The following is a 26308-nucleotide window of genomic DNA, read 5'->3' as shown; positions in this document are numbered from 1 at the left end:
ATGCGAGTGGGGATCGTTGAATGTACGGGACAAAAATTGCATAAAGTGATTAGGTGTAGATAAAACTTTCAAAATGATGAGGCTAAGACTGGGATCTCTGAGTAGAATTGACGATCTGAGAGAAATCCTGCAATTAACATGACCTTTCACTAAAGAGATTTGTCATAGAAAGACTCATTCGAAAAAAAAACTGAGCCATTTTCGAAAGTGGTGGTTCAGAAACTTCTTTTCCTATCCAGTTGCAATTGTTCTTTTTTTATTCGTGAGTTTCAATGAATGATCTCGACATACCTAATTTTTTACTAGTTTTTTTAAAAAACCAGCAAAATCTTCGATCACAACTTATTGAAAATTGCATTTGCTGATTGTTTTATCTGCAGAAATTGACTCCAGTCTGCGTGACGGGCACCTACTGCGGGGGCGCCTGCCGCACAGCCTGCACAGGAACCTGTTCCGCATCATGTCCTAACATCCCTGCCTGCAGTCCTGCGTGCTCTGTACAGTGTGAGTTGCAGTCTTATCTGGTCTGTACATTCTGGATTGCAGTCCAGCCTGCTCTGTCCAGCGTGAGTTTTACAGACCAGCCAGCTCTGTACAGTGTGAGTTACAGACCAGTCAGCTCTGTACAGTGTGAGTTACAGATCAGCCAGCTCTGTCCATTGTGAGTTGCAATCCTGCCTGCTATGTAATAACGTAACATATTGATGTCGGCGCTAACGAGTAGGCCTGATGTGGCCTGTCGCCGAATCTTGAACTTTTCGTGCCTTGTTCATAGAAGATCTAAATCTTGTCATTTGACCGGATATTTTCAAGACTGACGATAGTTTGAAGTAGTAGCTACTAGACTTCCACCGGGTTCGATATGGTGCTAGGCATTTCAAATCTGAAAATATATTAACACGTTTTTCTTAGCTTAGCTTCGCGTTTGTTTGTTTGTTTGTTTGTTGTTAACATTGACAACAAAAATTAGCCCACTTCTAATTGCTCTAGAGATCTGAAATTCGGCATGCAGGCTATTTTCGCCTAACAATTTCAGATACAATCATAAAAACTAGCAATTAGAGACCTAAATTAGCTTAATTGAGTAAAGTATATATAAATAGTATATATGTATGTCGATAACTGAGGCTTGGAAGCTTCATAATCTTTAATCTTTCTTCATAGGACTTGCCCTTCAAGCCTGGAATTATCCTTGTTGCACGTCTTTGAACATACTCTGTTAAATTTTTGTCCTTTTCAAATCTCGGTGACCACACAACGTTTCCAAACTCTAGATTCGGGCGCACGACAGCAACAGACAACTGCTTTATCGCTTCTGCATCAAGGAACTCGTAGGAGCGTCTGATTAGACCAAGAAGTTTGTTGGGTGCATTAGCTTTCGTTTCAACATGCTTAGAAAATCTTAGCTTCTCTTCGACATGTGATGAGCTGTGTACGTGTCACTAGAACTTTACAGTGTAAGGTGCGATCCTACCAGCGCTGTGTAATGAGAGTTATGGTCCTACCAGCGCTGTGTAATGGTAGTTTCGGACCTACCAGAGCTGTGTAATGATAGTTTCGGACCTACCAGAGCTGTGTAATGAGAGTTTCGGTCATAGCAGCGTTGTGTAATGAGAGTTTCGGTCCTACCAGCGCTGTGTAATGAGAGTTTTGGACCTACCAGAGCTGTGTAATGATAGTTTCGGTCTAAACAGAGCTGTGTAATGAGAGTTTTGGTCCTACGAGCGCTGTGTGATTATAGTTGCGGTCCTACCAGCGCTGTGTAATGCGAGTAGCGGTATTACCAGAGCTGCGTAATAAGAGTTGTGGTACTACCAGAGTTTTGTTCACGTCTTAACTGAACACCGCCAGCAAATCCTACTATATTATGTACAATTTTGAAAGCAGTTCTGCGTGGACTGTGCAATGTTAGTTATTATTCTGTTAATTTTTTGTGTGGTTCATTTTATTAATATTTTTATCTAGCGTGGTGCAGTATGACATGTAGATATTTCTCTAAACATCGTAATTACCTCGCATGTGTATTTTATGTTTTAGACCAGTCATCAATATCACCTGTCCATTAAATGGACTCATTACCACCTACCCATTAAATTATACAATGAATGTTGAATTTATCAATGTACGATGAGAAATATCTACATATTTTCCTCCAGCAAGCATCACCAGCTACACTCCCGTGACTTTGGTCACCCTAAGCGGCGCCACAACAAACGATTTTGACTTGTCTGGTCAATTGTACAGCGTGACTGAAGGAACTTACCTTGGCTTTAGGACCTCTTCTACAACTGTAAGTCATATAATTCGTTGCTGTCATTGCTCTCTTGCGTCTGATAACTATACAGTGACGTAGAATTATTTTTGAAGTAAAGTTTAATGTCACATAAATAATTTTAAGTATTGTAATTTATACGAGGAACATCCGGAATGTGGTACCCGTTTGGGAATTGAACAAAAGGAAGTAAATATCAACAAATGCAAACATGTTTATTGAAAAGAACATGTATTACACAACTTCTCTACATAATCTCCGGACAAATTTAAGCATTTGTCGTATCGTGTCACGAGTTTTTGTATACCAGCGTCATATGCCTCCGCAGCCAGTGTATTGAGATACGCAGTCACGTGTTCTTTCAGTTATTCGTCATTTTGAAACTTTGTCCCTGCCACGAAGTCCTTGAATTTCGTAAACAGATGAAAATCTGAAGGAGCAAAGTCCAGACTGTAGGGTGGATGGTCGAATATTTCCCGCTTGAATTTTTGGAGAAGTTGTGTTATCCGAGCCGTATGCGGCCTGGCATCATTTTGCAGGAGAATGACGCCAGTAGACAACAGACCTCGCCGTCGATTTTGAATTGCCCGCCGTATTTTTTTTAATGTTGCACAATTGCATTGAACTTGATTGTGTCTCCACGAGTCTTGAAATCGATGAGCAGTACACCTTGCCGATCCCAGAAACACTGGCGGCGGAGGAACATGACATTGGTATACAAAAACTCGTGACACGATACGACAAATGCTTAAATTTGTCCGGAGATTGGGTAGAGAAGTAGTGTAATAAATGTTCTTTTCAATAAACATGTTTACATTTGTTAACATTTATTTCCTTTTTTTTAATTCCCTAACGGGTACTACTTTCCGGATTCCCCTCGTAATAATCTTACTGTAAGAAATATGTATACAAGTCTTTTACCGTAAATACACCCTGAATACATGTTTGGCTGCAATATAAAGCGCAACATTCTGATTCGCAAAAGCGAAAAGTATGCCTAAGAGAAACATGCATTAGTTGTATTTAAGAATATTGCATAATGTTTCATCTCTCAGGGCATCTACACTACTGTGGTCAGCGGGAATGATACGGTGAAAGCGCATCTAAAAGACACCTTACTGAGCTCAGCAGGAGCTATTCTCAACCTTACCCTGGCCTACAAGTAAAATGAACTGTCGTATTTAGAATTGTCGGGTGCTCTTGGAAAATAACTGATCTCATTTAGCTTCAATCAAGTGGTTCAATAACCTATATTGTTATAATTAAAAACTTGTTTCGAGGTATTTAACTATCATTTAACGGCATAGAGTTTACTCTAAAGATACCTAACACAAGCGATCTGGGACCCAACAACAGTTATAAATTTGAACGCAAATGAAGTGTTGACCGCATTTTTATAATTATCGCTTGTGATAGTTGCTTAAGCTTAGGAATTTGAAAGCTATTGACAATGGGTAACGATGGCACGATTTCATCTAACAAACCAGCGCCCGAGATGAGACTAAAATACCAGTAATATTTTACTGTAAAATGTATATTCAAAATTCGTGGCTCTCAATTGGTGAAGTTACTGGCGCACAACTGCAGTAAAGTAGCTTTATAGTGTAATTTTAATTAAAATCTTTAATCCCAATTTTTGATAGATAATCATTAAATATATCAGAAAGGTGTTTCGATTTAAATAAATCGGATTGATAAAACATAATAAATGCTTCTTGGAAAAATTCTAAGTAGGCCGCAATATTTAAATCTAAATCGACATATTCTATTTTAAGAGGATGAAATCCCCTAATTAGGGGAGGAAGGTATTCGAAACTCTAAGTGAAGTTGATCGCGTCCAGTAAAGTTTTAGAACGAAACTCCTTGAGGTGTTCGGCCTTTTGATCTTAACTGAAATAATTCTTTGATTTTAAAGTTGGAAAATGACCTTTTAGTACTTCTCGCACGTTTTCAGGTGGATGTGCGAGCTCATTCATGAAACAAATAAATTGCATTTCGTTGAAGTAAATTCACAGCAATGAGTGAGGTCAATATATCAATAATTGAATCACTACACCATGGCGTCTTAAGCTAAACGTGAGTGAAAAGAATCATAAATAGAGTTCTTTTGATGGGAACGTTATGTTCTACGTAGAGTGGGGCACGGGAAAGTAAAATTGACCGACCTAAACTTATCAATTTGATGAGGGAAATCTGCTATGAGGCATGAAAGTAGGTCCCTTTAGTTGTATGGGTAAGATTTATTCAGGAGATATTTTATTTTATTTATTCATCCTGCCCGCTCGATGGACGAAGCTCAAATGAGGTCCCACACAATTAACTTGTACGTATACATACATATGTACCAAACATATTGTCTCGCGTTTTTCACCAAAACTAAATTTTCGTAATTAATTGCCCCATTTGACTTCTAAATTGTGTATTATTTCGTGAAAATTGAAATGTGTTCCCCCCTCCAGTCACGACGTGCGGATCATGATACAAGCACACCCAACGGTGAGCCTCCTGCCACCCATCATCTGCATCGCCCCCGCCCCCGTCAACGCCAGCAACGTCCCGCAGCCCTACACGGCTGCCACTGAGCAGTACATCTACAACACATCCTTCCTCATCAGCCTGCAGGTCACGAAATTCTATTGCTGGCCAGCTGTAGGTTGATTCTATATTTCTAATAATTTTGAATGTAGCACGGTGTAACACCGTGCTACATTCACCTTGTTACACCGCAGTGTAACACCGCGCTACAACCTCGAAATAAGAATGACAAGGAGATTTTTATCTCTCACACAATCGGAGGATTTTTTCTCAGCTTTGTTATCGCTTGGCGTCAATTAATTTCCTGCATATAAAATCTGGTCTTCTAATGCAAAAATGCTGACATATAATAACGTTCAGGAAATATGTCATAACTGCCTCTCTTAGCCTAAGCACCGCGATATAATAATAGAATATCAACTTTGACCGTTTGACCTGTACTATCGATATTGCCGTGGTGACACGTTACCGATTGTGCGGGTGAGAATTATAGGACAGAAGAATGGCCGGCAAGACTGAAATGAGCATCAGCCCTAATTGGAAGTTATCGAGCGACTGAGTTCAATTAAAGCACGTATCGCAGAGGCCTTATATATTCCCGCCGTATGAGCTTGAGCAGCCGTGGGCTGAACAGTTCATGCCCCGGCCGGGTTGAAATTTTCATATAAGACCATTAAATTTGACAGATGAGCCAATAAAATTTGTTGTACACTTTTCAAACAAGGGAATGAGAACTAAAGGGCATTTTTCTCCTCAACTTGAACGTATTTCTGATGTTAAGTGTGCACAATCGCTGAACTTTGTTTGACTTCTGAATGTTCTATCCATATTTAAATATTAATCACGCTAATGAATAAGAAATGTACATGGGACGCACAAAAAATCAAATCATGTTTTACATTATTTATTTAACTCCCACTAGACAAATGATGAAATTTTTCTTTATTCAGTAAAAACGTGCGCTTAAATCGTGCAAGTCTTTAGTGTTATTACGAATATTTTTTTATGTTGAATTCTTTTTACAGCCTGAAAGCGATTCGACGTACGAAAAAATTCACCTATCTAATTTGTTTATGCATGCTTACACTCACTTTCTCGTTACAGGAACATTTTAACGAAAACTTGTGACCGGAAAGTCACTCGTGTGAACTTGTGTAGCACATTGAATTGATCAAGCGAGAATTATCAAACGAAATTCAAAGGTTGAATTAAAAACTATAAATTGCATCATCATAAATGTAACTGTTGAGATCCCAGATAAATTAATTGGTCCACACATATCCCAGAGAAATCTCATTCAATGTACCGTACATTTTTTTCTTATAACGAAGACAAATTTTATTCACTACTTGCAGACAAAAAGTTCAAATAAGTAAGATAATTGGACTTGCAGATCTCGAGTTGGTTGCACGGAGTCACGATCATGAACTCGTCGTCGCCGATCTGTCAGACCGCCATCGGTCCAGCGACCGTCGCGCCGGAAATATGGAAGGGCTACGCTCAACTTATGAACTATTCCGTCTTCATTCCAACCGTAAGGAAATTCTATTATTTCAAGAGCTGGGAAGATCAATAAGGCAAACCTAGTCAGGAAACAAATCATTCATCAAATGGGCTGTTTATGACCTATAATATTTTCGAGAAAATAGTTGAACGATTTCTTAGTTTTCGTGTCAGTGCTCTCGATGAAGTTGTATAATGAGGAACAAATTTCGATGTTATCATCTCTAGTTACGAATTGAAGTAACATTTTATTTTAAATAATTACTTGAAATGATTTCATCATTGCAATTTCCATGCTGCGGCATGAAAAATATCTAATTCATGTATTATTACAGAGGAGAGTAACATTAGAGTAACTAATTATAAAAACGTCAATATGTCGATAAATTATAGTTATATACTTATTGGTATGTTGAAAAAGTACATGAACATGAATGAAAAAATTAACATTTTAAACTTTGCGTCATATATATGCTCTAATATTTTTACTTTGATTTAAAATAGCGTGAAGGCCAAACGTTGCGTCTACAAGCTTCTTGATTAAAGATTGCCGGTAGGCACGACAAGAGGCAGCTTTTGATTTCTTTCTTGCCGTCAGGGATCACCCATATTTGCTACGATGGTGGTCGACACCACTTCTCTCTACACCTACCACGAAAGTAAGGCCACTTTTACCTATACTCCTACTACGCAAGTAAGGTAACTTATCTATACACCTACCACGCAAGTAAGGCTACTTCTATCTACAGTTCTACACCTACCACGCAAGTAAGGCTACTTATCTCAACACCTACCACGCAAGTAAGGCCACTCCTCTCTACACCTACCACGCAAGTAAGGCCACTCCTCTTTACACCTGCTTCTCAAATATGGCTGCTTCTATTTGTATTCAGTTTAAAAATATCCCAGCAAGGGCACTCGAGATTGCTTGTCATGGAGGAAGTAAATCTTGTGGTAATACCAGAAAATGTTATCCATAGATTTCAAACTGAACGAGAATAAAATTTGTAAACCGCGTATATTATTCTGATACTAACAAATTCATAGAGATAAAAAGTACAATTTTATGTTCCTCGCATAAATTTTGACAAATAACTCCTCTTATTATTAATTGGACCTTCACTGCAGTTAAGCTTATCGTTATCGAGTCGTTGGGTTAAATGTCTGGGTTAAATGCCGAACCTGATGCCATCATTCCATGCAGACGCCAATACCACGACCTTCAACTGGACAGTTCCTTTGACCTACGCACTAGAGGGCGCGTACAACATCACTGGATACGCCAAGAATTTCTTGGGAAACGTAAGACATCATTTGACCATTTCTTTTACAGGTGGAAGTATGTAACCGTCCAAATTGTAGGGAATATATTAGTATCCCCAGATAATCTTTCAGTACTATGTTGAAGGAAGTTTTGGTGCAGCAAATTAATCAATTTAGTTTGGAAATTAATTGAATTCCCATTAATTGACCAACGACAGGTTTCTATGCCAATTCTCTCTATGAATTAATTTGCTGGTGACTGTGATGCACATGCTTGTATATAACCATTGCGGCAGGTGATAACCAAGATAGTGCTTAATAAACGTCCAATTCATGATTGATCAAATTAAGATTCATATTTGCAGGTAACATTTTCAACAATTGTTCACGTGGTGCCTGAAGTAACGGATACATGGGTGGTAACTGTGAGCTGCCCATGCTACAACATCGACCCTTACTTCACGGTCAACCTAACCTTCCCGTCTGCTGCTCATCCTCCCTGGAATCTAACCATAACAATAGCGTACACTGCGAACACAACAGCCTCTACGGCACTGAGCGACGTCTTTGTCGGTGAGTCTGGGAGTCCAACAACGTAATTCGTTTAACCAAAATCTTGCTTTTCAGCACTCGCAACATAATTGTTGAAGTTCCTATCTCTATGTGACCCGTAACGAAAAAAGTTCGCTGCTGCGTCAAATATTAAAACATCCTTTGGGGCGAAGGAATTTCATAGCCTATAGAAAAAATGAATTTCGAATTATTTAATAGTTTTTACTGTTCGCAATATACATTTGATTTATATAATAGCAATTCGATAACTAAGCTTTAGTCATAAAATCAGAGCTGGGCAGCGCTACTTTGAAAATGTAGCGGCCGCTACCGCTACGTGCTCTAAATGTAGCGGGCGCTACAGCTACAGCTACAATTGCTTTAAATGTAGCGCCGCTACCGCTACATTTAGCTCGCTACTGCCCACCTCTGCTAACAACTAACATGTTTACACTAGTAACAGGCTGAGGTTAACAACATTACACCGAAATTTTTCGTACAGTTTTATTCTGTAATTTATATTATGTATGTATCATGCTGGTTTTTAAAATAATATTTAATACTATTAAGTAAAATCTAAAGGCTTTATCTATAAATGTCACGGTAGCGCTGTAGCGGCACAACCTCGTATCGCTACTTAAATATGTAGCGCCACTACCGCTACCGCTACAAGTAGCGCGCTACTGCCCACCTCTGCATAAAATGCGCTGCAACTTCTATTTTCTTAATGCCTGAGAAGCTTGTGATTCTTAAATCGTTGGACAGAAGCTCGGTGTTCATGACTAATTTTTTCCCTAACACTAGCGAATAATATTCAATTAATACTTTCTCTTGATTAAACAAACATTGCATTTATTAATATCCTAATAAATATTTTTTACAACACGGTTGTTTTCGAAAATAAATTCTAATTTGTTATGGTGCTTTGAAGCCCTTGACCTCATGGCGTGATGCTAGTGTTTGTGAGTGTACCAACTTATCTGATTATCTCACCAAAACCTTACAGTACCTAGACTGGTATTAAATACCAGTCGTCTCTTCACTTTACTTCTTCTGTGAGGTACACGCGGGTTACAATTGTCACGATCTCTATAATAATATAGCCTACATTCAGATTATCGATTGCTGGTTCTGTTAATGATGTGTGAGATGTGGTAGATCAAGATATGCCGAACTAATAAGTGCATTCACGAAAAGAAACTCACGCTTTCTAAGTTACTCATCCCAACTTGACAACTTACTTAACATGAATATAATTTTTCTTTATTTTTTATCTTCTGTCGCTTCTTGGTTAATTGCTATTCTAAAGCCAAAGAAATGATTGAAATACTTATTCTACCTCTGGCTGTAGTTGCATCTGAAAATCGTCGTAATTTCATCTTAAAATTTTCAAACCGAATTATATTTCCAGTCTATGAATAAGAAAATACAAGAAATTTTCTTATTTTTTTCTAAACTGAAAAATGTATTGCATTGAATGTTTCAGCCCCTCGGGTGGAAGACTTTGGCACATATGATGGCAAAGGCCCGGGCGGAGCTAGTGGCGCTGCCAAGGAGTTAAAGCTTGGTTACCTGCTGCAGCCTGCGCAAGCCGGCAACTACTCCCTGCTAGTGAACCTTTCCAACGAGGTGTCGGCAGCACATTTTCCTGTGCAGGTGAGGTCCTGCGATCACGGTTACTTGCTTCTTGTTTTGAGTACCCTGAGACAGAGATGATAACTTTTTTAAAAACAGTATTATGGTGAGATGAAACACTTAATTATTTGCAGCGAAGGTGGCACCTTGGCATCTCTAGGCTATGATGTTAATAGCTCGTGTATTTAATGCCGTAGTTGCTCGAATTTACTTGAATGTTATCTTCCTTTGGAGAACTTACACTAATATGAATTCTTATGCACAACAGATCCAGGTCCTGGAAGGCATCAGGAACGTAACGGGCGTGGTCACCTGGGTGCTGGACGGAATAGAACGAGCTGGTAACGGACCAGCCGGTAACATCTTCGTTTCTAACCTGACGACCCTGGTGACTCCGAGCACCTTGACAGGTCTGCCAACTTGCTAGTGTTGTCTTTAATTAGGTTCAGATGGTTTTTACGGTCAACAACTCAATTGACAATATTTCCTCATATCTTTTCAACGTCTGACTTGGAATTTTCAAGTACACGGCTAGCAAGGGCAGCTCAGTGTTCGATTAAAAATTTCAAGGAAAACACTATAGTATCGTACTATTTTCAAATTTTGCAAACTATGTATTATTTAAAAGAATGTTAAGAAAATACTAGTTTAAAATTGAAAAAACTCTTAGAAGTACTTATTTATTAAATTAACATCAAATTCTATCTACGTCCCGGCTAAGAATTTTCCGGACCAGAAAATATTTGCTTGATTTGTATGAGCAATCGAGTTTAAAGTTAAATTGTCTTATTTAATTTCAACTAATGAACTAATTTTTTTGTGTTAATTAAGGTAGTGGTTTTCAGAGTGTTCTTAACTCGAGAGAGATCTAATTAAGATTTACTCATAGGCACTCCTGAAAAGTGGCGGCTTTACATCCTGCCGACAAAGGAGGAGAAAATTGTCGACTACGTCCCAGGTTACAAGTTCAACATCACCTACCCCGGTGTGAGTTGTGGACTACCATACGTGTCAGGTTACAAGTCGATCCAATTCATTGAAGTTCTGTATAGATATTTGCACATTTACAGTCATTTTTCACTTGAATTAGTGATATTTATAAGAATTATAATTTTTCTTCCAACGTTTGTCTGAATAAGATTTGTTGATTTTCACAGTAGTAACACTATCTTCGTTTGCAGTTTATGGTTCCCTAAGAACGGTTGTTCATATCCCGACGTAAGCAAATTGTGTGATATATTCACGACAATTAGCCTTAGACTTTTTTAGCTCCTGTATGGAAATAACTATGAGCTCTCCTATCGAAGGTGGGGCCGGTAACGTTCACCGTAAGCGCGTACAACAGCAAGCAAGGCTGGGTCGTCGCGCCGTCCCTCAACGTGACTTACGTCGACAGCATCGCTGGCTTCTCCTTATCTGACGACGGTGTGCTGGGATCTGTGGTGAGTGACGCGTTCTATTGTAGTGAACAAATGTAGTGAACAAATTACAACCCCAGCTGATTAAATTTCCTGACATACCCTGCAAAGATGGAAAATTTTCTAAATAACATAAGTAACGTCGTTGAAGTTTTAGTAATAAGATGCACTTTTATGAAATTAGTTCATTTAAACTTCTTGTTTAAACTTTCCTTAAACTAAACTTGAAGAGAAAAAACGTATGGCTGCGGAATTTGGCTCCACTGTATTAGTATATATTGATCATCAAGGCCTTCGAGAACCTTCTTTTTGTTGTCGCTTTGATAAATTACAGGATCACAGGGTTCTTATAATTATTAAAATGTTCGTATTTAATTATATAGATTCGTTTTATTCAGCTCGATTCATGTTCTTCAAATTTCTCTTTGGTTATCGTACCTGTATTCATCAGAAGCTATGCTAAGGAGGCCGAATATTTTGCTCGGGCATGCGCACAAGGCAAATATTAAAACAATGGGAATTCTCGAATCCGTCGTGGTTGTTACGTTTCGTTATTCAATCTAGTCACTGTTCTTCGATCGAATAAAAATAATATATCCGTCAGCAAATTCGAAATTTTTAATAAAGCCACTTATTGTCACTCTTTCTTTGTGGCAGAATGTGTCGAAGCCCGTGATCTCCACATTCGAGATCCTCACTCCCGTATCATGCCTCATCATCAACTGGGGCGACAACTCCACAGAAGAAGCGTTTGGGGACAAACTCACCTGTTCCAGGAGATATCCTGAAATTCCCTTCAAAGGATACATCTCCTCAAATCAGATCCTGCAACACACTTACACGTCAGTAAACTCCGGGGCTGAAAGGGCAACTATCCTCCCATATATCTCAATAAGTATGAGGAATGCGGCCTGAAAATATTTCATATTGTCGCTCGAGGCTCCATCTCAGTGAATCTGGACTTTAGATTGTCGAAGAAGTATTTTTGAACAAGCTTTACCTACCTGCCGTTGATGAGTTATGAGGTAGTGTTCGTTTATCTCTAATAAAAAGTTTTGTCATGGCTGGGTGGGAAAGTCACCAAATTGGTTGAACATCGTATACAATGCCTATATTAAACGTTCACTTCAGCATGTTAATCGGTATTACCCACAGTCATCGTATCATGGCTCGAGTTGAAATGATTTTTTTTGCATGACGTGATTTTTTCATGTTCCAAATCTGCCACAACTCTGTAGCGAGCCAGCCTTGGCCGCGCTTTAAACGCCGAGTTTTCTTCAGCCGCCGCACTTCTCTAACAAAGACTGAAGAGAAAAAGTGTGGCAGCTAATTTTCTCCGGAAGCAGCTGATTGCGAGTAGTCAGTAGGGAGGCTACTTTTGCCTGACTGGCCATTCTTTACAATTTCTGTAAACTTCTATAGGCTAGATCTTGATGAGCTTTTGTCAACTAATTAGGGTTTTGTTTATAGTCCTTTATCGTGGCTGCTGATTCTCAACTATATTAAAATATACCTTGTCGCCTTTGAAAATTCATTTGGTTTGAGAAATCCTCGTATGTTAGGGCCCTTGCGGGGCGCGAGCAGAGATCCAGTAACGCCATAGAAGGTGTGTAGTTGTCCCGCTACAACTCGAAAGAGACCGCTGCACATTTATAATTTATTAGTAGGTCGAACTATGAAAATTTGATGTTGTGCATGATCAAATATTTTAAATTTATATCAATTGAAAAAGGATATTCGATTTATCGCACAGTGTGGCTATAGGTTATAGAATATGTGTTATACTTTACATGGCTGTGTAAGCGCTTATTAGGCCATGTTGGATTGTCGCCGATCCTTCAACACCCGGCAACTTTTCTGATTTATACAAAAAATTTTCGCAACTAGTTGGGAGTTTCGAATCCGCAACTTGCTGCTCCATGCAATCTTTATGATCTTAGAGACTCGGACAAACCGAGCTATTCTGCATATATTTTCTCACACAGGCAAGGAACCATATATTGTCTCATGATGCATACTGAAGCCACTGCCATCCCCATTATTTGTTCTCAAATTCAGGAAGGAAGGAATCTTCACGGTTAGAGGGCTGGCATATGACCTGAGCAACAACGTGCTGACGTCTCAGTTGGATGTGGTGGTGGCCGACATCCCGTGCAAGATGCCTAACGTGAGCGTGGTGGACGCCGTCAAGCAGGTGTACAACGCGCCATCACAGATCAAAAGTCTACCCATCAGGGTCATGTCGAACACCATCATCGAATGCAACAAGACCGTCACTGTCAAGTTAGTGACCAATTGAACCATTGATAATTAAATAGAAGTCGCTTGGCTACTGACTAACAATATCACTAAATGCGATGGGAGTTGTAGCCTCAAGGGTGTGTTTTGCTAACAGGCTGGGCGTTACGGACCGTTATTTGGCCTCCCGCTCGGAGCCTGCCACGAAAATGATCATCAATTGAATTAATAAAACCTCCAGGCAGTCTTCATTTATAAAAATGTTCAAGTTTTATTGACAGAAGAAAGAACAGCTGCGGCTCGGAATAATGTGGCAACAAATAATATATTATGGGTGGCATTTAGATATTATCCCGACGATAAGGAAGGAGGAGGCCCTCTTCAAAGCCATGTTGTATAGATATATACATTTTATATTTAAACCCTGCTGGGTTCAAACATGAAGGACGGCATCTAAACTCTATTTTTATTTTTCATTTATTGTGATAATTTCAGGCGGTACTGGACAATAGAAATGGTCAACAGTACAACAGGAACAACTCTATCAATAAAGCCCATTGAAGGACTTCTGAGTTCCTGGAACTACACAACGCTGGTCGTAGACGCTCTCTTCTTAGACATCGGCTACTACAAGTTCACTTTCACAGTCGACGTGCAGGCCAGCAAGGTGATCGCCCTCATCAGGAGTGACTACACCTATTATCAGGTTATTCGGGTAAGTAAAGGTACTTTTTTTATACTGCCAAATTGTATTATTGTGTTATTCTTTCATAGATATAGCGTTAGATAATCCTAGTAATTTTTTTATTTAAATTACCAATTAGCCTAGCTAGCATGACTTGACAATTGAAGCTCAATTGTTTCATCAGTGCATCCATACAGGCTCGGAGATTTTGACGTAATCCAAAGGTATGTATAGTCGGTTTTATTCATCATTCCCATTCCATGAGAGCGATGCAACGATTACTCGATCAATGTAAGCATGCACTTGATGAACGCAATTTTGTCGTCTGTACTCCTATGTAGAACATTCAGGCTATTAGATTACCGGCGAGATAACCGCTTCATTCAGGAGCGGTTATCTGGCCGTTAAAATAGAATTTGGGCTCCCGGGTATAAATGAATGTCCTGATGAGTTCATTAAGGAATCAAAATAGCAAAGAACTTATAGTATGACGCCTAAACATAAATTATTATTTGTAAATTTGCTCGTGGAAGGTAAAGTATGACTGATGTGCAGTGACGACATTGTTTCGTGTTGTTCCCTCGTAGCGGATTTCTTGAATATCAAAGCTAATCAGAAAGTCGAGAACACACGCGGGACAAATAAGCCGTGACTTTGGTATAACTGTAAAAAACAGGAGCTTTTAAATAAGATATGCTGGCAAGTATAAACGTAAGAAGCTCTATCCTACCAGGATGCACCAGGGTAACTAAACTCATCTACAGGGTTGTCCAGAGTCTCTGCAAGACTCCAGAAAAAGTTTACAATGGAGATAGTAGTTTTACGGCCATATCTTCTTGAAAACATCAAACTTGTTATTACGGAGAATTATTTTGGTATATTGCTGTGCGCAGAGTAACCTGAGCGCTAGTATACTGGCGGGCGGCATCACGAGCATGAGTCGCGCGTACACGCAGAACCTCGACCTCAAGCCTGGCACGGAGAGCGTCGACCCAGACGAGCCGAGCGCGCCGGTGAGCCGACGATTGTGATGCTCAGCGCGACGCTACTCGCTGATTATTGGCTGAGATGGAGGATACCGTTTTATTTAATATTCCAAATCACCGCTCAAAATGCAACCCAAGGTTTCGGGGGTTGACGTGTTTTTATCTTTTATACAGTTCACACCTTTCATTCAGAGCTCTACCTTAAAATTCTAATTAAGGCTTAGTAATTTAATCTATACCCTGAAATTAATCGTGCACTTTTTGTGCCAGTATTTAGTCTTCTATTCCCGAATCTATGGCTACCAGTGTGGCAATGAAATATTTATACCTCATTAATAGATAGTAATATTGGTTTTCAGTTCACGGACGTGAAGTGGTATTGTCGGCAAATACTTCCTACGGCGGAGAAGCTGCAGGTGGATGCCCAGAACTTTCCTCTGGACGTCAACACGCAGCCCATACCCGCCCCGAAGGCGGCGGTCGGCAGAACCGGCGGCGGCTGCTTCGGTGTGGGACCTGGTGGGTGACAGTGATCCAGCTGACTGAACACAGTAAAATACTTCTCTTCAAGTCCGCTCTGTAAACCAAGAATGATTTTAAGTAATGGTCAACGGATATTTCTCGATTTGACTTTTACATTTTACTCTCACATTTCTATGGCAGGGATGCTATCGTACACTGGAGCCGTGATGACATTACAGCTGTCGTCATTTTATTTGCCTGAGGCCACGTATGAATTCACGGCTGTCGTCCTAAAAGACGTGCGACGAGCAAAAGCTACACTAGAACTCAAAGTCGTGGCTCAACCGCCGCCTGAAGTAGCGATAAGGTGAGTACGCCGCAGGACGATTAACGCTGAGATAAGTGCGAGTAAAGATCACGATAATCATACGAAAGCAGCTGATTTGGATCAAACAAATTAAAATATTGAACGCAATTGTAAAATATTTGGAACTCATTGATCATTATAACCATTAATTCTATGATAGAAATGCGCTTCGTGCTGAGTATGACTGAGATAAAAGCTCATATCAAGTCTCACTACTTCTTCTTTCAATGAAATAGGAAACGAAACAAATCATCGTATTTTAGACGATTGATAACGCGCAATAAACTGTTGAACTCTTTCTTTCATGGAAATTATTCACTTAGCAGCTGAAACCGCTCCATATTCATCTACTAATTGATCAGTAACTAATTATGATAATCGTTATTTATCACTTCGCTGCTTATGGTTCGTCGCAGATGTGCGGTGCCAAGTCTTTGCTTGGCGCAGAGCGACGGCAGACTGGTCAACCCTGCGCTTCGCCTCACTCTTGCCGGCAGCTGTACGGCATTCTGTACCTCGCCACAATACTACAGCTGGGCAGTTAGGAAGGAGTAAGGATCATTTTTGTTTGAATAAAATAGGTCTTCATGATGAAAAATATTATTGAAAGCTTCAGGTGTCTCAGTAGTTATTTTCGGATTATTTTTTTCTTTGTGCTGGCTTTCTTCATGTATATAATGCGATAATTAAATTAAACCTTTAAATGGTATCAGGGTTACTCAGATTATTAATCAATTTGCTCGAACTCTATTTGTGTGAAATGATTTGGTACAAAGAAAGACTTTGTACCCTTTATTATTTATTACCATTATTTATTAAAAAAAATAAATTCCCTTTATTTATTCCAAAACTGGTCAAGTTTGGAATAAATAAAGGGAATTTACATGCAATAAACGAGTCATGTAACTTGCCGCCCCAGGAAGTATTAAATGGTATCACATTATTTTTTGGAACGGGAGGATTCTTTGTGAGTCCAATTGACAGCTCTTTTATTATCTTAATCTTGAAATAAATCGAATGTTTAGGCACTTCTGAACGTATATAAAAATCTGAGAGCAAGTTACTTATCACAGCAATGGCGACTACATCGTCATAGACGAGCCGAACTGTGACGCGTCAAAGACAACATGCCAGCAAAGTGAGCACGAGACTGGAACTCCGGAGTATTTGAAGTTTCGTTACATTATGATCACACTCTACTGAATTTTCTTGTTATGATTATTTTTCCCTTTTTTATTAACGATTAATTATAGTCACACATTTTGCTTATATGCGCATAAATTACAAAATATAATTCGAAAATAGTGATGGACTGCACTCATTCGTATAACGATGTTTAATCAATGACTGTAGGAATTGACACATTTAAGCATTGAGATTCATTTGTAATCCATCTAAATTATGAATTTTTGCACAGAAAATAACCTATCTGGTGTAACGTTAGTGACAAATCCTTTGATCAAAACGAACATAGTATAGTCGTATAATGTTAAAGAAGGCCATGCCATCATGTATAATGAATTAGAGTACGTTCGTAAAAGATAACGTAATAGATTAGTAATTTTTACGTATTGGTTGATGTTTTATATAGAAAACTGAATAATATAGACTTTACTTTATATGTGTAAAACAATTATTTTGTATTAACGCATCGATGTTGACAGGCTTTGACTCAGGGACTGATGGGATGACGGTCAGTCTTTCACCGTCACTCTATGCGCTCAATCCATTATCGGAAAAATTCACAGTCCGTCTAACCATCATCACCTCTGATAATCGGATCGGGTAATTGAGTTTGAATTTCTAGATTGAAAAGCCTTTAACAAAGTCTTTATTTAACCTTGAACCGTATGCATAATTTTTTGCTTTCCGGTTTTCGTTCCTAAATTGCATATTGAGCGTAGAGTAAATCTTTTATTTGTATCTTCAAGTTATTTTTTGCATGCTTCTCGGATGAAATAAAATGCTTCACTGTTTTAATATCACTTTCATGTCACCAGCAGTATACATGACAGAGAGCCTTTTATTGAAACATCTAATAGGCACATGTGAAATAGTAAATATGTTGATCTTATGGTTTAAAATTGCATGTAAATCAGCTGATATAATTCACAAAAAATTTTCAGTGAATGTAGTGAACGAAGCGCTCGTTTGGTTTGCTTTTATGCCGTTTAATATTTCTACAGGTACTCACAAATTGTGATTAAGAAAAACAAACCACCTACCGGAGGGACTTGCAGTGTTACATCCGTCAACGGTTATTACTGTCTCCTGTCACAATTTACGGTGTCGTGCGATAAATGGCAGGACCCTGAAGCCATTGGCATCTCCGCATATAATTTTTATTATCTGGAATATAAACTCGACGGGAAGATCCTTAAAGCAGCCATGGCCAGTACGTCACAAAATCGCTTGTCTGCTGTTTTTCCATACGGAAATTTCAGTGTGTACGTAGAAGTTTCAGACTCATTCGGTGCAAACACAGAGTACTTTATCGGTAACGTTACGACCATCATGCCCACTAAAGATATGGTGACAGCATACAACACGACTGCAGTTCTGACTGCTCTTTCCACAGCGGGCGATTCCGTTCAGATTTCGATGTTCATAAAAGCACTAAACTCTCTAGTAGCAAATGCCAACTGGAGCGATATCTCAGACAGCGCCTTCTTCCAAAAAAATATCACGGAGCAAGAAGCGATGCTTACCGAATTATCAGATTCTAAATCGCAACAACTGCAGTCCTTGAAAAATTCAGCTCCTCCATCCAGCATCGCCGAAGTCAACGTGTTCTCTGATGTACTGGACAGCTCTGTATCTCTTATTCTAGGAAGTCAAGCTGGTCCCATGACCGTAGGCATGGACGCTCGAGAAGATTGCCTCTCTACGCTGGAAAAGATCTCAGGTGCCCTGCCTGGCATTCCAGTGGGATCAGCTTATGAGTATGAACCGTTCGTGAAGAGTGCCCTTGGAGTGATGACAGCTCTGATGAAAGGCATGAATGGGATCTTGGAAGCCGAAGAACTCTTGCCACCCAAAGATAGACAGGCCGCTGCCAAAGGTGCTCTTGACTACGATGGAGCAATTCCTGATGATCCGAACATGGAAATTCCAGATAACTTGGGCGACATCTACAAGCAGAGCATAATGGAAAGTACCAGTAGACAGAGTATAAGTCAATTAAATCGGATGAATGCAGTTGTTGAGTCCATAAATACCCAAGTTTCATCAAAGCTCGTTAAAGGAGAATCATTTTCGACACGTTCCAGCTCTGGCGCATCAATTTATATTGGAAAAATTGGAGAGGAAACCTTGAAAAATGGACTCACTATCCGCTCCCCCATTGACTTGAACAGTTCAGTCATTCTTCCACAAGACTTTTGTCCTTCAATATTTAGTGATGAATATTCAGATTGCAGGAAAGAATTCGGATTGATGTTCGTTACGTGGCCTGTTATCACGCACTTCCATCCTACGACCCGAGTTTATTTAGCTAGATTCACCAAAATCATCGAGCTAGTTGTTACCAGCAACGAAAATCGAGTGAACTTTACAAATGCGACAAAACTAATTCAAATGGAAATTCCTCGGGATACTAATGTAAATTTGACCTCATTATCAGCGAATGTCACTGAAAATATTAATTCAGCCATTCCCTTGGTTTTTCATTACTTCAATATAACGGCTCCGCAAGCTGCTTATTTAATCGCTGTCAAGCCTTCATCAAATACCGAACGTCTCGTTCTTCTTGTTGCTCACGAAATGTTTCCTGTTCCGGGAAAGTTTCTCTTCAGCCGCCTAATAGGAGAATTGCCTTTTGTAGGTGATTACCACACTCTTTTTATCGACTCAGACACAAACAACAATAGAACTGGAAGATTTGTGGCTGGTGTTGGAAAACTCCTTAATAATGCTCATCCATCCAATTTCACTCGTAAAGATTTAGATGCAAAATTTTCTTCAAATTATTTTTTCAAAATCACGATCGTTGGATGCTACTTCTATGATGAACCGACACGTTCTTGGTCAGCAACGGGTTTGAAAGTGCTTTCTGCTAATGCAACACACACAAAATGTGGCTCTAATCATCTTACCCAGTTCGGTTCAGGATTTTTGCCAACTGTGAACGAAATTAATTTCGAATTTTTAATAGCGAACATGGGCTTTGTTGATAATTCAACTCTCTATGCTACTCTGATCGTACTTATTGTCTTGTTTATCGTTGCTATGATTTGGGGCCACTACAAAGACAAAAAGGATATTGAAAGGAGAGGTGTCATTCCGTTGCCAGATAATAAACCCGAAGATAAATACATCTATGAAGTTACTTTCGTTACAGGCCCCGATTCGGACGCTCCATGTGAATCTCAGATATATTTTATGGCGTCTGGTGCATATGATGAAACTGAAGTACGATTTATGCCTAAAGCAAACTCGAATCTCTACCGTCGATACGACAGGAACACATTTGTGATGACAACGGCTAGACCACTCGGTCCTCTGCACTACTTGCGAGTTTTCTTAGACAATAGAGGCAGGTTGCCGTACGATAGCTGGCAGCTTGAACGTGTTGTGTTCAGAGACCTCCAGAAGTTTGAGCAGTACACCTTCGAAACAAATGCCTGGCTTGCGCTGAATCGTGGCGAAGGATTAATAGACAGAACATTCTTGTGCGCCAATAACAACGAAGATACCTCAACTTTCTCACAAAGGATGTACGTAAATACAAATAGAAACGCTAATCAAGACCATATCTGGATGTCAGTTTTCTTACGCCCCATCGGGTCCCGCTACTGTCGAAAAGAAAGAATCGTTGTTTGTACGACGTTTCTATTCGTTTCCATGCTACTAAATGCGATGTTCTACCAGATTGAAGGAGAGTCTCCAATTGATGGATATGCGTACATCGGCCCCGTTCCAATCGCCTTGTCCCAAATGTTCAAAGGCTTCATGGTGATCATTTTCGTCTTCCCCTTCACAGCATTACTTGGAGTTATATTCAAAAGAGCTCGTCCGAGAAAATACGTTAGATGTAAAGCACTAGACGCCATCGAGAAACAGAGGAAAACTCAATTTATGACGGCTGGATTGTCAGAGGAAGACGCATCAGAAAACTCGAAAGTCCCCGAAAAGCATGACGAGGAGCCCAAACCAAAAATGAAACCTGTTGTAAAATGTCTGCCGTGGTGGACACGGCTACTTGGATGGATCATTTGTGCTGTGGTTATGGCAGGGTCTTTGTTCCTGGTTTGGAGTTATGGGATCACTTGGGGAGAGATTACCACCGTCAAATGGTTTTCTTCTTTCTTCACGACCTTTTTAGTGTCAATTCTGGTGAGCCAATGGATTAAGGTGGCGTTTGTCTCGTGCTTCGGCAGCCTTTGTTGTGCTCCTGACCACTCTGTGGACGACATCGACTGCGACGAGGAACTTCCCCAACTGAAGGAAGATGAAAAATGGGCTTTCATGAGTCCCTTGGATCCATCCATTGTGAGGGACGTTCATAGAGTCATCGGTGTCACACACGATGTTGAAAAGACGAAGAATTTGAGGGTTAAACTAACCAAAGAACGAGACATGAAATTTATCGTCCGCGGAGTTCTAGTTTATTGCATCTTCCTCGCCGTGCTGCTCATTATTGTTACCGACAAGACTAACTACAACGCTTTCCTGATGCAAAAACATTTCAGCGATACCTTCATTAAACTTAAAGATAATTATCTTGCATACGGACGCCCAAACCAGGTAACTATAATTTAATCGCCACTGAGATCGCTTTCTTTTTGTCACGCATTGACTCGCAGTAACTTCATACCATTGTACGAAGAAACATAAATTATTTTGTTTTGCAATCGACTATTGCTCTAATTTTTCATGCTATCAGAGGGCTGTTCTTCCGTTCTGAGACATCTTTGAAGTATTGAGAACAAATTTTGGGGGATAACGTAAATAGATTTTTGCTTATAGTCGATTTACATCTGTCATGAAAATGCACAATCTTCTTCCTTCCACTTGCACCGCAAATGCGTCACTCTTCCTTATGAGCTCTTCGTGTGTAAAAAATCTCAAGGAAGCTTGCCTCTGGATCATAAATACTTATCTATCGTTTACATAGCTTATGGCGGTGAATACTAAGTCATTTTTACATCCTCCTCCACCTCAGCCCTTTCTTGGTTTTCTTCGTTGAATATGTTAAGCACATGTGTTGTCATAAATATCTAATTAAATTTCTATTGATATTCTATTATAATATTTTTACTTGTTTTAGCTGCGTAACACGGACCAGTTCTGGCTCTGGGCAAAACTCGCGGTCATGAACATAACTCGAGCGCAGCGGTGGTACAACGGAGCCACGCCCTACGGCCTTCGTGGCTTCATGGATGACAGGGCCAACCGGATGGTGGGCTACCCCATCCTGCGACAGATACGCAACTCCCGCTTTGTCTGCTCGGTGCCGTACCCCATGAACGACACTCTTCCAGAATGCACTGGCGATCGAGGCGTGCTTCTAGAAGATTATCAAGATTACTGTGCGAATTGGGTACTATTTAATCATTCTGATCCTTCTTGTAATTACCCTGAGTTCAAGTATCAAACATCGAGGCAACTAAAAAGCTTCACAAGTGTGGGTCGTCTCGGAACTTATGGAGCCGGTGGATACGTCATCAGACTTAATGGCAATCAAGAAGATGTCATTGCAAGGCTGGATCAGCTCCAAAAAGTTCATTGGATTGACAAGCGCTCGCGAGCTGTGATCTTTGAGTTCTCCGTATACAACGCCAATGTTAACTTATTCATGACAGGTACGATTTACTTTGAGATCAACGAAGGAGGCGGTATCGTTACTAAATGGAGGTTTGAACCTGTACGACTTCTCCGACTGGAGAGCAGCGCCAGCGACAAATTTCTCACGTTGTGTGAGCTTACGTTTGTCGTATCGACAGTTTTCTTCACAATTAGGCAGCTGTGGGAATTAAAGAAACAGAAATGTGGATACTTCCTCATGTACTGGAACATTGCGGAAATTTCTATAGTGCTGTTCTCTTGGGTAGAGATTGCATTGTACATTTATAAGCTGCTCCTCACCCTTGACGTGTCGCATGAATTCAACCAAACGAAAGGCAACGCTTATCTGCGAATGGACTACCCTGTACTGATCGACCAATATTACACGTACATCCTTGGCCTGATCATGTTTTTATCTATATTGAAACTGATCAAACTGCTGCAGTTCAACAAAAGGATGGACGTGCTTGCTCTCACCATTGCTCTGTGCTGGGACGAGCTGTCATATTTTTTCATTGCATTTACTGTGATCTTTTTCGCATTCTGCTGCTTGTTCTATCTAATCTTCTACCTGTTCCTGCCTCAGTTCTCAACCGTTATCTCTGCTGTTCAAACCAGTTTCTCAATGATGCTTGGTAAATTCGACTTCGCTGAAATGCAACAAGCGAATTCGCTGTCACCTCTCCTATTCTTCATCTTCTCAGTTCTGAATAGCATGGTCCTGGTCAACATTATGCTCGCCATCATCTTGAAAGCTTTCAACGAGATCAAAATAGATCTGAGCAAGAGAGAGAACCCCTACGACGTCATGGACTACATGTGGGATAATTTCAAGAAGTATCTGGTGCTGCAACCTAACGAAATTAATCAAGTTGAAGTGAATCTGAACAAGAGGGAGCGCGTGGCCGTGCAATCTGAGAGTGATCGTGATTTGCCAGACAAGGTTTGCATTTGCGACCGATATGATATACTATAAAATTTTACAGTAGAAAGATAAGAAGTAAAACTTACGCATTTTTTCGTTTATGTTTGTTCACATTAAAAAATGTGAATTATTTCAAGAAATCATAATCGTGAGCTATTACCGCTTGAATGATAATAATTGCTAGAAAAATGCATACATTATGAGTATTTGATCGTTCATAATCGAGTACGATACAATTGAAAGCATATGTGAAAATCTTGAGTAATGATCTGCAACAATACTGTATAATGGTCTTACACGAAGAATTTTTTTACATTGGTGTAGATAATCAGAATTCGCAAAAATTAAAATCTCTTCCAGTGAAAATTATTCAACAACATTCGATATTGACGAAATAATTGTAGTTCTTGCTAGTTACGCAGTTTGTACCCGCTATCTTAAATTTTACCACAGTTTGTTTGAAGCTGAGAAACCTAATTGATAAATATCAATGAAACTAATATAAATTATAATAATCGCGTGTAAAATTCAGTAATATCATGATCTAAATTAATTTTTGTCATTAAATATAATCATTGATGTACAGGTGGGGCAGTTGCTACAGCACATCAACAGCGTTTACTTCGATGGGCGCCTGGACCTCTCCGACTCGCAGGCGCTGAAGGAGGCCTTGCACGCGGACGCTCAGAAGAAGCGGGCGCCGATCTTCCAGCACGACGGCAAGCCCCGAACCATCTTCTTCAGCGATTAAAGTTGCTTAAGTGACATTGAAAACGTACGTACACTTCAGCTTTTGAAAACAAATTTCGAGCGGTCTTGATGATCGGTTTGAGAACTCACGTTTTTCAAGGATTTACCCTTGATCATCTAAGATTCCTGTCACCTACGTACTATCAAAAGTAATATCACATTGTTTCCATTAAAGGCCTCGCGTTAATCACCTGAAAATGCGCAAATTTATTAACTGTATTTAACTACAAAAGAATGAAATCGCGTATTAATCCTATCAATATTTGAATTTAGGGTTAATTAAATTTTTTTACCAGCCATAATATCTTCTCGTTAGTCTTGCAAACATCCGACTGATGCCTCACGATTATGAGACGTAGATAAGTGAATTCCTCTAAACGTATCGAGTACATTAATTTGTTTCGTATGTCTCGAATAAATGCTGGATCGATAACAAAAAATAAAATGCACGCAATAGATATTTTTGATAAGTACAACACACAAAGATTCGTCTTAGTATTAGAAATTCCTCCTAAAAAGGACCTGCAGCTAATGCAAGTGTTTATCGTATCTATTACTTTATCCATGTTCGATTGATGAACAGAGAATAACTTAAAAAAATCTTTTGTTCGTTTTTTCCAATCAAAGTGTTTTTCGCTGTTGTTGGTTGATTGAAAAGTAAGTTTACCTAAGATACGTCATACGAGTACTTCGAAATATCAACGCAGTTTAGAAGATAACAGTCTTTATCATGAGACTCAAGATTTGGAATTGTAATCCATATAAGTACCCAAAATAGGTAAATTGAATACCAATCAAAGGTTAAATTTAAAAATTTATTCCGTATAGAATTTAGAAAAACTGGCAAATCCGTTTGCTTTGGAGATTAATAGCTGAAGTCTGATCCTTCAATATGAGGGCTTCTACTGTCTATAAGTGGGAGGAGTTTAGATGTACAAGATTGATTTCAATTTGATAATCCTATCCTGAATCCCGTTGATTGTATCCCTCTATAATATTACCGGCTGAAAACAATGTAACAGAAAACCTTTCACGAATATATAATAGATTTTCTTTATAGTGTTATGTGTGTGTTTTGAATATAAATTAATGTATAGAAGCTACTGTGGCCGGCACAAACAATCCTTGTCGCGACGTGATGTTACGTTGCAACAAATATTCAACTTTAGAAAATCGCGAGGCAACGCGGGGTATACGTGTTGGATTGGGAAATCGATATCTAATATTATCCAAAATTTATACATACATGGATATATAATTTATGACTACTTAATTAAAATTTTCGAATTTTGGGCCGGGGTCTAAAAATAGGTTATTGAGAAACAAAGGTTTGCACGCGACTGCTTGGAATAGGCAGTACTTTATTGCTTGCCAGTTTCTTGAATGGCAAGCGAGTCGCGTAAATACGATTTGTTCATTTATCTGAGGGAAGTTTCGTAATGAGTCTGGCCGACCCACTAAAGTGGGCCAAGCTTCTTAATGTTGATGCACCGTGTTTACTCACTGTTGTTCCACAACTCAATTATGCTTATTAATTATTGAACTGAGGTTACCATGGAAACCAATTCCCGCTCCCCAATGGTATACATATACATGATAATCGTTTTCTTGTGTATCTTTTTACGCACGGAAGACAGATGTAATATTATTATGTTCAGTTTGAGCAACTTTATTCTAAGTAATCGAGAACTTTAAGCACTGCAGGTTTTTAATTATCCCCAAGAGACCACGGAAAGAATTATGCTCTCAAATAACCTGGGATCGCTATGAATTTTGGCGGACACGATGTGAAATTCTCAGACGAAAATCAATCATTCGTTCCGAGTTGGACAATATATAGTGTGGTATTGTTGATGGAATGAATTCATTAGCTGATATAAATTTACGGCAAACCCGTGAAAACAAAAACATAATTCATTTTGAGATGTTTC

The 26308-nt window shown here is 39.4% G+C and overlaps 1 protein-coding gene across 1 annotated transcript; it reads left to right on the top strand.

Annotated features, from left to right (window-relative positions):
• On the top strand, positions 1 to 26077 carry LOC108666956. The gene is made up of 25 exons (XM_018153931.2): positions 1 to 6; positions 381 to 504; positions 2157 to 2290; positions 3328 to 3434; positions 4732 to 4894; positions 6201 to 6341; positions 6909 to 6969; positions 7515 to 7612; positions 7939 to 8146; positions 9612 to 9781; positions 10029 to 10170; positions 10650 to 10747; positions 11068 to 11202; positions 11836 to 12020; positions 13237 to 13461; positions 13912 to 14131; positions 14995 to 15114; positions 15447 to 15606; positions 15751 to 15916; positions 16333 to 16467; positions 16990 to 17054; positions 17581 to 17701; positions 18103 to 21661; positions 22185 to 23645; positions 24214 to 26077. The coding sequence occupies exons 1-25, from the start codon at positions 1 to 3 to the stop codon at positions 24376 to 24378; spliced, it is 8169 nt and encodes a 2722-aa protein (XP_018009420.2). The 3' UTR covers positions 24379 to 26077.
• The last annotated feature ends 231 nt before the right edge of the window (positions 26078 to 26308 follow it).

Source organism: Hyalella azteca, unplaced genomic scaffold, assembly GCF_000764305.2.
Source record: "Hyalella azteca isolate HAZT.00-mixed unplaced genomic scaffold, Hazt_2.0.2 contig1118, whole genome shotgun sequence".
Lineage (NCBI taxonomy): Eukaryota > Metazoa > Arthropoda > Malacostraca > Amphipoda > Hyalellidae > Hyalella > Hyalella azteca.
This window is presented reverse-complemented; position numbering and strand designations above follow the sequence as displayed.